This window comes from Dipodomys ordii, unplaced genomic scaffold (assembly GCF_000151885.1).
Source record: "Dipodomys ordii isolate 6190 unplaced genomic scaffold, Dord_2.0 Scaffold19, whole genome shotgun sequence".
NCBI lineage: Eukaryota > Metazoa > Chordata > Mammalia > Rodentia > Heteromyidae > Dipodomys > Dipodomys ordii.
In genome coordinates this window covers 11,484,718-11,496,875 of record NW_012267235.1, presented here as the reverse complement: position 1 = coordinate 11,496,875, position 12,158 = coordinate 11,484,718, and the positions used below count along the sequence as shown (strand labels likewise).

General features: G+C 41.7%; 1 protein-coding gene across 1 annotated transcript in view; it reads left to right on the top strand.

Annotated features, from left to right (window-relative positions):
- Window positions 1-5,825, top strand: part of Cntrob (centrobin, centrosomal BRCA2 interacting protein) — an 18,599-nt gene extending 12,774 nt beyond the window's left edge. The window contains exons 11-17 of the mRNA XM_013013121.1: window positions 291-549; window positions 1,635-1,789; window positions 2,363-2,423; window positions 2,875-3,045; window positions 3,171-3,303; window positions 4,940-5,012; window positions 5,263-5,825. Coding sequence (XP_012868575.1) covers window positions 291-549; window positions 1,635-1,789; window positions 2,363-2,423; window positions 2,875-3,045; window positions 3,171-3,303; window positions 4,940-5,012; window positions 5,263-5,388 — 978 coding nt within the window. The 3' untranslated portion in view covers window positions 5,389-5,825. The remainder of the gene's footprint in view (window positions 1-290; window positions 550-1,634; window positions 1,790-2,362; window positions 2,424-2,874; window positions 3,046-3,170; window positions 3,304-4,939; window positions 5,013-5,262) is intronic.
- The last annotated feature ends 6,333 nt before the right edge of the window (window positions 5,826-12,158 follow it).

The window sequence follows — 12,158 nt, the reverse complement described above, 5'->3', positions numbered from 1 at the left end:
CAAGGCTAGTACTCTACCACTTGAGCCACAGCGCCACTTCCGGCTTTTTTTCTTTTTGCTTATGTGGTGCTGAGGAATCGAACCCAGGGCCTCAGGCATACAAGGCAAGCACTCTACCACTGAGCCACCTTCCCAACCCAACACAATTTTTTTTTAAAGCTTAAAATGTAATGGTTTTTATCCATTGAATAATTGGTAGAGGTTACCCAACCTTCTTTTAAGAAAGTTGAGGTAATTTATAATCTCACTAAGTGTCTGTACCATGACTTCTATCTGAATACATTGGCCAGGTTCCTCCTGCTGAGCCCTCTAGCCCTGGGTCTTTGGAGCCAGAGAAGGGGGAGAGGAGAATGTGGAGTGTGCCTCCTGCAGCTGTGGCCCTGAAACCTGTGCTGCAGCAGAGCCGGGAAGCAAGGAGCGAGCTGCCTGGAATACCTCCTGCCCACTGCAGTTCCTCTCCTGATCTTAGTCTCCTGCTGGGGCACCCTTTCCAGAGCCAGAACTCCTTCCAGCCCCTAGAACCCAAACCTGATCTTGCTCCATCTTCAGGTAAGTGAGGGAAGAAGTCAGTGGGATTCCCCTTAGATGCATGTCTTCTAGCTTTCCTTTCAGGCAAAGGGTAGGAGAGCTCATGGAAATGGGATGCAGGTGGACTGTGGAATAGGGAACAGGGGTGTGGCTGGGAACAGCAGCAAAATATCCCTTCTCGCTTGGGCTCATACTTCCCATCCAGCATGCTTTCTCCTTTGTCTTGTTAGACCAGCGTTCTCTGTCACTCAAGGTCCTTGTTCCATGGTTTACACATGGATTTGACCAGCCATGACACTAACTCTAGCTCAGGCTTTAAACATTTATTGAATTTCTTAAGTCCAACTTAAATTAAGAGGTGATGTGGTAGATTGGCATACATCTACTGGACTGGCTGGCCTTGGTGGGTGGCCACCCCTGGCTTTGTCATATATGACTTAGGTGGATGCACATGTCCTATATGGCACAAATATGACAACCAGGGGAAAATTAAAGATGAAGGGCAAATTGCATTGCATTGCAAATTATGCAATAGTGCTAGGTGCCAGTGGCTCACACCTGTAATCCTAGCTACTCAGGAGGCTGAGATCTGAGGACTATGGTTTGAAGCCAGCCTGGGCAAGAAAGTCCATGAGATTTTTATCTCCAATTACCTACCCAAAAAGCTGGAAATGGAGCTGTGGCTCAAACTGAGGCCCTGAGTTAAAGCCCCAGGACTGGCACCAAAAAAAAGATTAGGGATATGTTCTGGTAAAGCAGCAGAACATATCTATCAACTATTTCCATTCTATAAGGAGTTATGGTATTATTGGTTTAGAGTCTTGAGCACCATTGCTTTCTTTTTCTCCATATACTTTTGTCTTAGAATTCAGCTGTGCCATTTCCTATGTTTGTTCTTTCTCCAGCTCTTAGGCTGGATATGTGGTTCAAGCAGTAGGACACTGGCCTAGCAAGTGCAGGGCCTTGAGTCCAAACCCAGTACTGACAAACAGCTTCTTCTTTTAGCTATGATATGTTTTACATGTAATAGTGCCATTTCCTTGGTCATTTGGCAAGTTAATTTGTTGAGAAACTGCCACCCCTACAAAAGCACTATTTCACTATAGCTGGGATCTTCTCGGCACTGGGGACCTTTGATGCTGATCAAAGGGCAGAACGGCCATTTCCTGAAGAAGATCCTGGATTGGATGGGGATGGTTTCCTAAAGCCAGCACTGCCACCTGCATCTCAGCTCCAGGGTCTTAAGAATTTTTTGCAGCAGGTAAGATTCCATGTAGACCATTTTTTTTCTGTGCTCTTTCTCATTTCCTCTTCCCACTTTTTTTTTTTTTAACTGATTCTAGGGCTTGAACTCAGGGCCTGGATACTTTCCCTGAGCTTTTTTGCTCAAGGCTGGTGCTCTATCACTTGAACTAAAGCTTTACTACATTTCTGGCTTTTTTGGTGGCTAATTGGAGATAAGATTGTCTTGCCCGGGCTGGCTGTGAACTGTGATCCTCAGATCTCAGCCTCCTGAGTAGCTAGGATTACAGGTGTGAGCCACCGGTGCCTGGCCATTTGCTTTGTTTTAAAACAGGTTTTCACTATGTAGCCCAGGCCGGCCTTAAACTCATGTTTCTTCTGCCTCAGATGCCTAATTGCTGGGATAATAGGCATTCGTCAGCAACCCCAGCTGGCTTCCTTTCCGTTTAGGACCAGTTCTTGTCTCAGCTCTGTGCCCTGTCTGTCCACATCATTCCTAGTACATCATTCTCTTTTGGAACTAGCCCTTTCTTTAGCACTCTACTCTCCTCAATACCATCAACTAGGAAACCTTACTGTGTTGTTTCCTTAGCTGCTGGAGACTGTACCCCAGAACAATGAGAGCTCTGTTGACCTGTTGCCCCCTAAGTCTGGTGAGTTTCAACTATGAACAAGATGGGCCCCTCAAATTTAATTGTTTAATTGAAATGCTTTATGTCTTAGCAAATAAGCAAATCTGAATTAGAAACAAAGCCACAGTAATAATCTATAGGGAGATTGTACATCCTTCATCTGAATCTGCATTCCACTTCTAAATCAATTTGTCACTATACCTGGCACTGTTACAATTACTTCTAGTATTCTGCAATATGAGATTGATAACAGCTAACAGCTAATTGCTGCTACCTGAGTAAAAAAGTATTTATATTAAAATGACAAGATAACTTGGCTGTCTAGTACATTATAACCATTGGGAATATTATACCTATTGTTCTTTTTATTTTATAGAAATCACAATATAGCAAGATTTTCTTGGAGTGGGCAGGGTTGCTGTTCATTTGTATGTCCTATTCTTCATTCTTGAATTGTTTTCCTCTTTGTTAGGTCCTCGAAGTGTCCCATCTTGGGAAGAAGTCCCTCAAGTGCCACGGCTTCCACCCCCGGTCCATAAAACTAAAGTTCCCTTAGCCATGGCATCTGGTCTCTTCCGGGTCCACGAGCTTCCCTCATCCCATTCCCAAGACAGTGGTCCCAGTACTGGTTCTCCAGAGAGAGGTAAGGAGACCGTCAGTTCACCAAGGAAAGAAGAATGGAAGAGCTTTAGGCCTTCTGGATTTCTAGAGAGAAATGAGGGCAGGAGGGTGTCTTAGAGCAATGACCTGTAGCAACATGTGTCTCAGGTGCAGAAATGCCTAACTCCCCAAGGCAGCTGATGGAGTTGTCTCAGCTATTACGACTGTACCAGGCCCGAGGTTGGGACACTGTGCCTTCTGAGGACCTGCTTCTCTCCCTGAAGAGGCTAGAGCACAGCAGGTACACACCTGGGGAGGAGGATGGAAGTGGAATCTGGATTAGGGAGAGGTACAGGACAGGGAAGACTGCAGCATGGCAATTGTTGAGAAGACTCCCTTTTTGTTGTTGTTTTTGGAAGGAAAGTAAACAATGTGCTTCTCCTCATTGTTCCCATCTCTCCTTGTCTCCATTTTTACTGTTTTTTTTTGGGTGGGGGCAGCATTGGGGCTTGAATTCAAGACCCTCATGTTCTTGCTTGGCTTTTTTGCTTACAGCAGATGTTCTACCACTTGATGATCTACCAAGCCAATTTTTGTTTGTTTGTTTTTGCTGGTTACTTGGAGATAAAAATCTCCTGAGTAGCCAGGAGTGAACTAATGGCATCTGGCTTGCTTTTTTTTCTTTATTTCCTCTTTCCTGTGCTCTGTGTGCTAGATTTTTTTCCTCTCTTCACCCTGAAGCTCAAAACTCAGAATCCTGAGATACTGACTTTTCTGAGTCATTGGACTCTATTGGCATCTCTTCCTATTGATCCCATTTGTTTCTGTTCTTTTTTAAAAAAATATAATACTTTTAAAAATTATAATCTTTGGGCTAGGAATGTGGCTTAGTGGTAGAGTGCTTGCCTAACATGCATGAAGCCCTGGGTTAGATTCTTCAGTACCACATAAAAAAAGCCAGAAGTGGCGCTGTGGCTCAAGTGGTAGAGTGCTAGTCTTGAGTGAAAAAAAGAAGCTCAGGAACAGTGCCCAGGCTCTGGTTCAAACCCTAGGACTGGTAAAGAAAAAAAAAATTATAATCTTTAAGTAATTGTACAAAGGACTTGCCATGCAACAAAGCAGCTTATGAATATAGTGCATCTTGATCAATGTAACTCCTTTTATTATTTTCCATCATTCTTCCAAACTCCACCCTTTGCTCAGTTTTCTTAATTTTGTAGTATATGCATTTAATTTTTTTTTTGGGGGTCCGGTCGTGGGGCCTGAAACTCTGGGCCTGAGCGCTGTCCCTCAGCTCTTCAACTCAAGGCTAGTGCTCTACCACTTGAGTCACAGCGCCACTTCCGGTTTTCTGGTGGATAATTGGAGATAAGAGTTTCACAGACTGTCTTGCCCAGGCTGGCTTTGAACCGTGATCCTCAGATCTCAGCCTCCTTAGTAGCTAAGATCACAGGTGTGAGCCACCAGAGTTGGGTAGGAATTATATCTTTTGAATTCTCCCTTACACTATTTGAGTTCTATCCTTGTTCTTTTTATGGGGGTAGGGGGCGGTGCTGGTCCTGGGGCTTGAACTCAGGGTCTGGGGCACTGTCCCTGAGCTTTTTTGCTCAAGGCTCTACTATTGAACCATAGCTCTACTTCTGGCTTTTTGTGGCTAATTGGAGATAAGAGTCTCACAGACTTTTTTTTTCTTGGGCTGGCTTTGAACTGTGATCCTCAGATCTCAGCCTTCTCAGTAGCTAGGATTGCAGGTGCTAAACACTGTGCTTGGCCCTTATTCTTATTCTTTTTAAAAAATTTTGTTTTATTGTTATTATAAAGGTGATGTACAGAGAGGTCTTGTTAAGAGACAGAATTGAGGAGCATTTTGTCTGTCCAGTGTTAGGTAGGGTTGGGGGATCGCTTCCCCATCTTCATACCCTTGATTTGTGTGGTAGGACTGATGGCCGAGGGGAGACTGTCCCCAGAAGGAACACAGACTCCCGCTTGGGTGAGATCCCCCGGAAAGAGGTGAGGGAAATGCAGGCAAGGACCAGGGGAGAACTGGGCTCTTCAGCTCTTTCCACTTCCTGGCTGCCCCACTGCCCCATTGCCCTGTTGCCCAGCTCTCCAATCCTAGTTCCTACTTGCTGGAGCATGGGCTTGCTTTCTCCTGTCATCACTGCTTTCTAGGCCTCTCCACAGTGTGCCCTTCCTCCATGGGGTTGAGGGATTGAGAGTATGTGATGCTGACTTTTTCATCTCTTTTCTCAACTCTCAGATCCCTTCCCAAGCTGTCTCTCGTCGTATTGCTACAGCCCCTAAGACTGAAAAAGCTCCTGCACGGAAGAAAATTGGGCACCCTGCCCCCAGTAGCGTGAGGAGTAGGGGTGGGGTCTGGAGATGAGCTCCTACCCTTTCTAAGGGCTTTCTTCTCCTCTTCCTCTTCTGCTTTTTATTTCAATAAATGGTTAGTATGTATTAGAGTCTCTGACTCAGAGGAATTTGGGAAATGGGGTTCTACAGGAAGGCTACTTTGTAAAAAAAAACAACAACCCTTTATTCTATTTCAGTATTTTGTATATGTTACATATTTATACGCTATTTTCTGTGGGAAAAGATCAATACTATGTAAGAATTCTATGAATTCTGGAAGTTGGAGTGAGCTGAAGTTCAGTGTTGGTATAGAGTAAAATCTATAGAGTGATTAGTGATTGGTACTAGAATTATGAATGACCCTTACTTTCTTTTTTATACATTTTTTGTACTTTATAAATTTTCTAAAACACATGTTATTTTAACAATCAGAGGGGAAAATTGTTAATAAAAGAATAAGCTGTTGTGTAAAAATTTATACAAAAATGTGGTTTTTGTGAAGGGGCTTTTTGTTTTGTTTTGTTTTGTTTTGCTGTTTTATTTTGTTTGTTCGTTTGGACTCAGACTTGAGCTTGCTGTATATTACTTGATTCATGCCAAAAACTCTTTTTGCTTTTATTTTTGAGATAGGATTTCATACTTTTGCCTAGACCTAGTCTTGGATCATGACATTCCTACCACTTCCTCCCATGTAGCTAGAAGTATAGTTAAATCCCATCTTGCCCAGCTTGTTTTTTGAGAAAGGGTCTTGACAACTTTTGCCTGAGCTAGGCTCAGTCTGTTCTCCTTCTGTCTTTACCTCCTAACTAGGTGGGTTATTGGCATAAGCCAGTGTGCCCAGTCAAAGTCTTGTATTTTAAGAACAGTTCATTCTTTCCAGTGCACTGGTGATTCAGACGGTAAATTCTGCTACTATGAGCAGACATATTATGCCTATTATCTTTAAAATGTGAACAATTAGAATGAAAAAGGCCATAATGGCAAACAATTTCCATCCTAATGCTCACCAAAATGAACATAGAAAAGCAATGTTAGGAAATGACATCTCCATGAAACTAATGCCCCCAACTTCAAGGTTCATACATCAAAAGCCACATGGTCTATTTTCAATTAAACTGAGTGTGCGTGGGACCATGCTTCCAGTACCCATGCACAATTCTTCTGGTCTGGATCATGGTGCAGATGGTGGTGATGGAGAGTGTAGTTCTGAAGATCCTGGTCCTGGTTGGTTTGCCAGAGTCTGAAATGGGCAATGCCCTTTGATTAAATCCAAAACAGAGAGCATCTAGATGATTATAGACTCAAACAATTCTTTTTTTTTCCGCCCCCCGCTGCCCCTCCCCCACTCCTCAAACAATTCTTCATATCAATAAACATTTAGGTTTTATTTTCTTCTACCTAAGCCTCCTGGAGAGGGAATGAGAAAGAAAAGATGAAGATGGATAACCAGAAATTGTGTGGGTTCTTCTCATCCGTGTTCAGGATCACTCCGTCCTCAGCCCACAGGTCAGGAATGCTCTGACTAACATGTAGAAGCAAAGAACCAAAACACAAATGGGTATAGAAGTGGCACACTCCTACTTACCACTTGAGCACACCTTCAGTTCTAGCTTTTTGCTGGTTAATAGGAGTTAAGAGTCCACAGATTTGTCTACTTGAGAACTGAGATTCTCATATCTCCTGAGTAGTTAGGATTATAAGCATGATTGACCACTACCTGGCTTGGAGGGGCTTTTTGAGCCCTGATTACCTATGACTGAAAATATTTGCATTTCTACTTTTTATTTAAAATGCCTTAAATTGACTTGATCAAACTGGTTTTATGGCATGTTACTTAGCAATATTGGTAAGAAATGATTTTATACCATTTTTAACACTGGTAAAATTAATACCCACTTCATTCTTCTTATGCCTGTATTCTAGCTAGCCACCATCAATCAGCATGCCCTACATTTCTCTCGATGTGAAGCACAGTCTGGAGAATAGTTTCTTAAACAACACTTTTCAAACAAAATCAGAAGAGAGCATAGTGCTGACTTAACCATTTTATGAAGTCATTATTACAAGACAACTTTTGTTTTTTTAAAATATGTATATATGGAGTCCACACTTAAAATCTGTTGGGTCACTGAAGATCACTCAAGAGGCTGAGGAGGGAAAGGAAACTGACAGACAAGTTACTTCCCACTTTTTTTGCAGACATTGTGCTCAAGACCTGGGCACTGTCCCATAGTTTTTTGCTCAAGGCTGGTGCTCTACCAATTTGCATTCTCTCTCTTTCTCTCCTCTCTCTCTTTCTCTCTCCTCTCTCTCTCTCTCTCTTTCTCTCTCTCTCTCTCTCTCTCTGTCTCCTCATATCTCCACCTCTTGAGTGTCTAGGATTACACATGTGAGCCACAGGCACCAGCTATATAATCATCTTTCTGTAACACACATACCAGTTGAAAAGAGCATCAAATGATATATTTAAAATCTGTGATATATTTAAGTGATACTAAATTTATGTTTATATTGTAAGTGATAAGTTACATAATGCTATGTTATCTGTTAGGTTAATTGGTCTATTAGATTTTGTTAAAAACATGTCTGTCTGGGGCCAGTTACTGGTAGCTCATGCCTGTCATTCTAGTTATTTAGGAGGCAGAAATCAAGAGAATCATGGTTCAAAGCCAGTCCCTGCGGAAACAGTTTTTGAGAATCCCATCTTAACAAATACAATAGCTGGTGTTACATACTTGTCATCCAAGCTATGGTAGAAAGTATAAAAGGTCCAGGCCAAAAGTGTGCCTCTATCTTAAAAATAACCAGAGCAAAAACAGGGAGAGGTCATGGGAGAGCTAGCAAGCACAAGCCTTGAGTTCAAACTCCAGTACCATAAAAAATACACATCAGTTCTTGCATAATCACAATAAATAGGTGTTGGATTAACAAAAGATTTAAGAAAAGAGGGAAGGCAACAAGGGCTTCATGGAGAAGAAATTCAAAAGAGCCAGTAAAAATTGGGAAAGGGGGTCAGCCTTGTTAGGGAAGAGGACAGTACAATCCCAGGAGGCTGAGATCCTAGGATTGCTGTTTGAAGCCAGCCCAATAGGAAAGTTCGTGACATTCTTCTCTCCAATTAACCAGCAAAAAGCTGGAAGTGGAGCCATAATTCCAGTGGGAGAGTGCTAGCCTTGAGAGAAATAGCTAAGGGACAGTGCCTAAGCCTCAAGTCTAAGCCCTAGTACCTGCACCAAAAAACAAACAAAAACCTATCATTTGGCAGAGAAGACTGGTAGCATTTTAAAAGTCTAAGCTCATTGTCTTCTGAGGATATGGAACAATAAAAAGCTCTACTTATGGTCACTGGCAAGAGAATCCGGAGAGGATAAGTAGATCATTTGGGGAAAGATTTTGGCTGTACATTACCTAGTAAATGTAAGGATGTCCATATTCTGCGATGCAGTGAAGCCATCCCTGGGGATGTGCCCTAGAAAAGCTTGCCCATGTGTGCCAGGAAACAAGTACAGGGGGTCACAGGAAAGCTTTAAATAATGGAATGTCCATCAACAGTGGTAGTTTCCCATCATGAAATACCACATAGCAGCACATATGCATGAGCTAAATAAAGTTCCATGCATTGACAAGTTCAGTGGAAAAAGCAGATTGCTGCAGAAACTATACAGCATTACTGCTTATGCAATGCTAAAAGTCAGCACAGCAAAGAGCCAGGTGAGGAGGAGAGCCACACAAGAGCTGGCCTGGCTCAAAGCTGAGGTACATCTACCTGGCAGAATGACCTGCTGAAGGGTCAGGACATGGACAAGATAAATCAGGAGTGAGGGCGGATATGGTAGGGATCGACACTCATAGCTGGATCATTCTAGTCTCTATCTCCAACATCACATAGCATTCTCCCTGTGTGTCTGGGTCCTCTGACATTCTTTTAAGGATATCACACTTATTGGATTTAGGGTCCACTCAAATCTACTATGACCTTATGCTAAATTTATATTGGAAAAAAATTTCCTATTGTAGTGGCTGGGAAGGTGGCTCAGTGGTAGAGCACTTGCCTTGCATGCATGAGGCCCTGGGTTCCATTCCTCTGCAACACATAAGCAAAAAGAAAAAAGCCAGAAGTGGCACTGTGGTTCAAGTGGTAGAGTGCTAGCCTTGAGCTGAAGAGCTTAGGGACAGCGCCCAGGTCCAGAGTTCAGGCCCCACGACCGGACCCCCCCCCAAAAAAATTTCCTATTATACATCTCCTTATAAATGGTTTCACTTTCTTTGGTTTCATTTCTCCATTATCGACTGCACTCTGCAAATACCCAGAAATAAAGTACCTTTTGTTGTATACTTTTAACATTTTTTAATTTTTTTTATTGTTGTTACAAAGGTGATGTACAGAAGGGTTAAAGTTATATAAGGTAATGAGTATATTTCTTTTTGAACAATGTCATCCCTTCCCTTGTGCTCTCCCAATTTTTCTCTTCTGCCCCCACCCACGAGTTGTATAGTTCATTTTCAACATAGTGTCTAGTAGGTACCATTGCTACATTTGTTCACCCTTTGTACCAGTACCTTTTTTTAAATGTTCCTGTTATTTAGATACAGGTGCTTAGCCTGCATCTCAGGCTGGCCTTAAACTCTGGGCTCAATTCATCCTCCTATGTCAACCTCCCAAGAAGCTGGGACCACAAGTGTGACTACTACATCCACCTCAACTATTATATACATCAAGTAATACCATATGCCATGATGATGCAGATACGTTCATAAATTAAAGATCTGATAAAGTACTCAGCCTATAATCCTAGAAACTCAGAGGCTGGGATCTGAGAAATGCAGTTTGAAGTCAAACCAGGCAGAAAAGCCTAAATATACTATCTCCAATTAAGCAGCAACTCTATCAGACGGGAGGTGTGCCTCCGGTGGTAGAGAGCTAATGTTGGTCAAAAAGGCCCAGCAAAAATACAAAGCCCAGAGTTCAAGTCCCAGTACCAGCACACAAACACAAAAGATTTTGTAAATACAGGCTACTTTCATACTTTTAAAAGAAAACCTATAGCCAAAGCAGATTGTCTGCAACTATGACAAGAGAATAATGCAACCTGCTGAAATTGTTTTGAGAGATGGGAAGAGGAGAAAGGAAAGTTCTGACAGAGGAAAAGGTGAGGATGATTGGAATATAGTTTAAACATGTATGGAAATGTAACAAAATTCCCCTCCCACTATAATTAATGTAAGCTAATAATAAATAGTTACAATGGCAAATAAACTAACCCTTGAGGAAGCATGTAGTTCACTTGCTCAGAATCCACCAGGCCCTGGGTTCCATCTCAAAAATTATAAAAACATAACATTTTTTTTCAAAATTTTGGTTAGGTGCTGATAGCTCATATCTGTAATCCTAGCTACTCAGGAAACAGATTTGAGGATTTCAGTTCAAAGCCAGCCCAGGCAGCAAAGTTCTTGAGACTCTTATCACCAATTAATCAGCAAAAAGCCAGAAGTAGAGCTGTTCAAGTGGTGGAGCTCTATCCTTGAGTGAAAGAACTAAGAAAGAACTAAGCTCTATCTTTGAGTGAAAGAACTAAGGGACAGCACCCAGGACCTGAAGGTTTAATCCCCAATACTGGCACAAAAATAAAATTAAAAAACATTTGAAAGATGTGGTTCAGTGGTAGAATACTTACTCAACATTCAAGGCCCTTTGTTCAATCTCCAGCACCATAAAAAGTAAAATAAAGTTTAACAATAAAATACATAAAGTAATAAAAACTGAGTAACTCATGTCTGTACAAAATACTACCTACAGTGATGGTGGTGGGGAGTAACTTTATAGAGGACTCGTGATGAACCTCCTAACCAAACCTTTCATCATTAAAGAATTAAATACAAGCTGCCTGATAAGAGACAGAGGAATCTGCAGAATCTGCTCCACATTCCCATTCAAGATCCATAAAATGGGTTTAGTGATGAAGACATCACTCACAAGCTGTGAGACAATCTTCAAGATTATTGGCCTGTAATTTTCTAAATTGTCACAGCCAGGAAAGGCAATTAGAGATGAAACGAAGTGTTCTTGATCAGAGTGATAAGAGATGTGAAGCCAGGCCAGATGACTCATGCCTGTAATCCTAGCTACCCAGGAAGCTAAGATCTGAATATCATGGTTCAAAGCCACCCAGACAGAAAGATCTGAAAGACTACATCTCCAATTAGGCAGCAAAATGCTAGACTAGAAGTATGGCTTAACTGGAAGAACAAGAGTACAGTGAACTCCTTGCCCAAAGACCGACCGCTACAATAATGGTTCTACACTGCGTATAATTTATGAATACATTACACCTATCATCCTGTATCGAACATTTCAGAGTAAGAAAAATACAGTGTGTGTGTGTGTTGCAAAAATAAACACTGTGAGGTATAGATGGCTCATGCCTGTAATCCTAGCTACTCAGGAAGCTGAGATCTGAGGGTTATGGTTCAAAGCCAGCCCAGGCAGGAAAGTTTTATCTCCAAACACTATATACATGGATATAAAACTATATATATATATATATATATATACACATACATACATATATATATATACATACATATATATATATATATATATATACACACACACAAAATAAAATCTTAGGAAAGATACTGAATAACAAACACAAAGCTTCCTAGACAAATATATGTTTGCATATATGTCAGATTTTATTTTTTTATTTTTTTGGGTCCGGTCATGGGGCCTGAACTCTCGGCCTGGGCGCTGTCCCTCAGCTCTTCAGCTCAAGGCTAGCGCTCTACCACTTGAGCCACAGC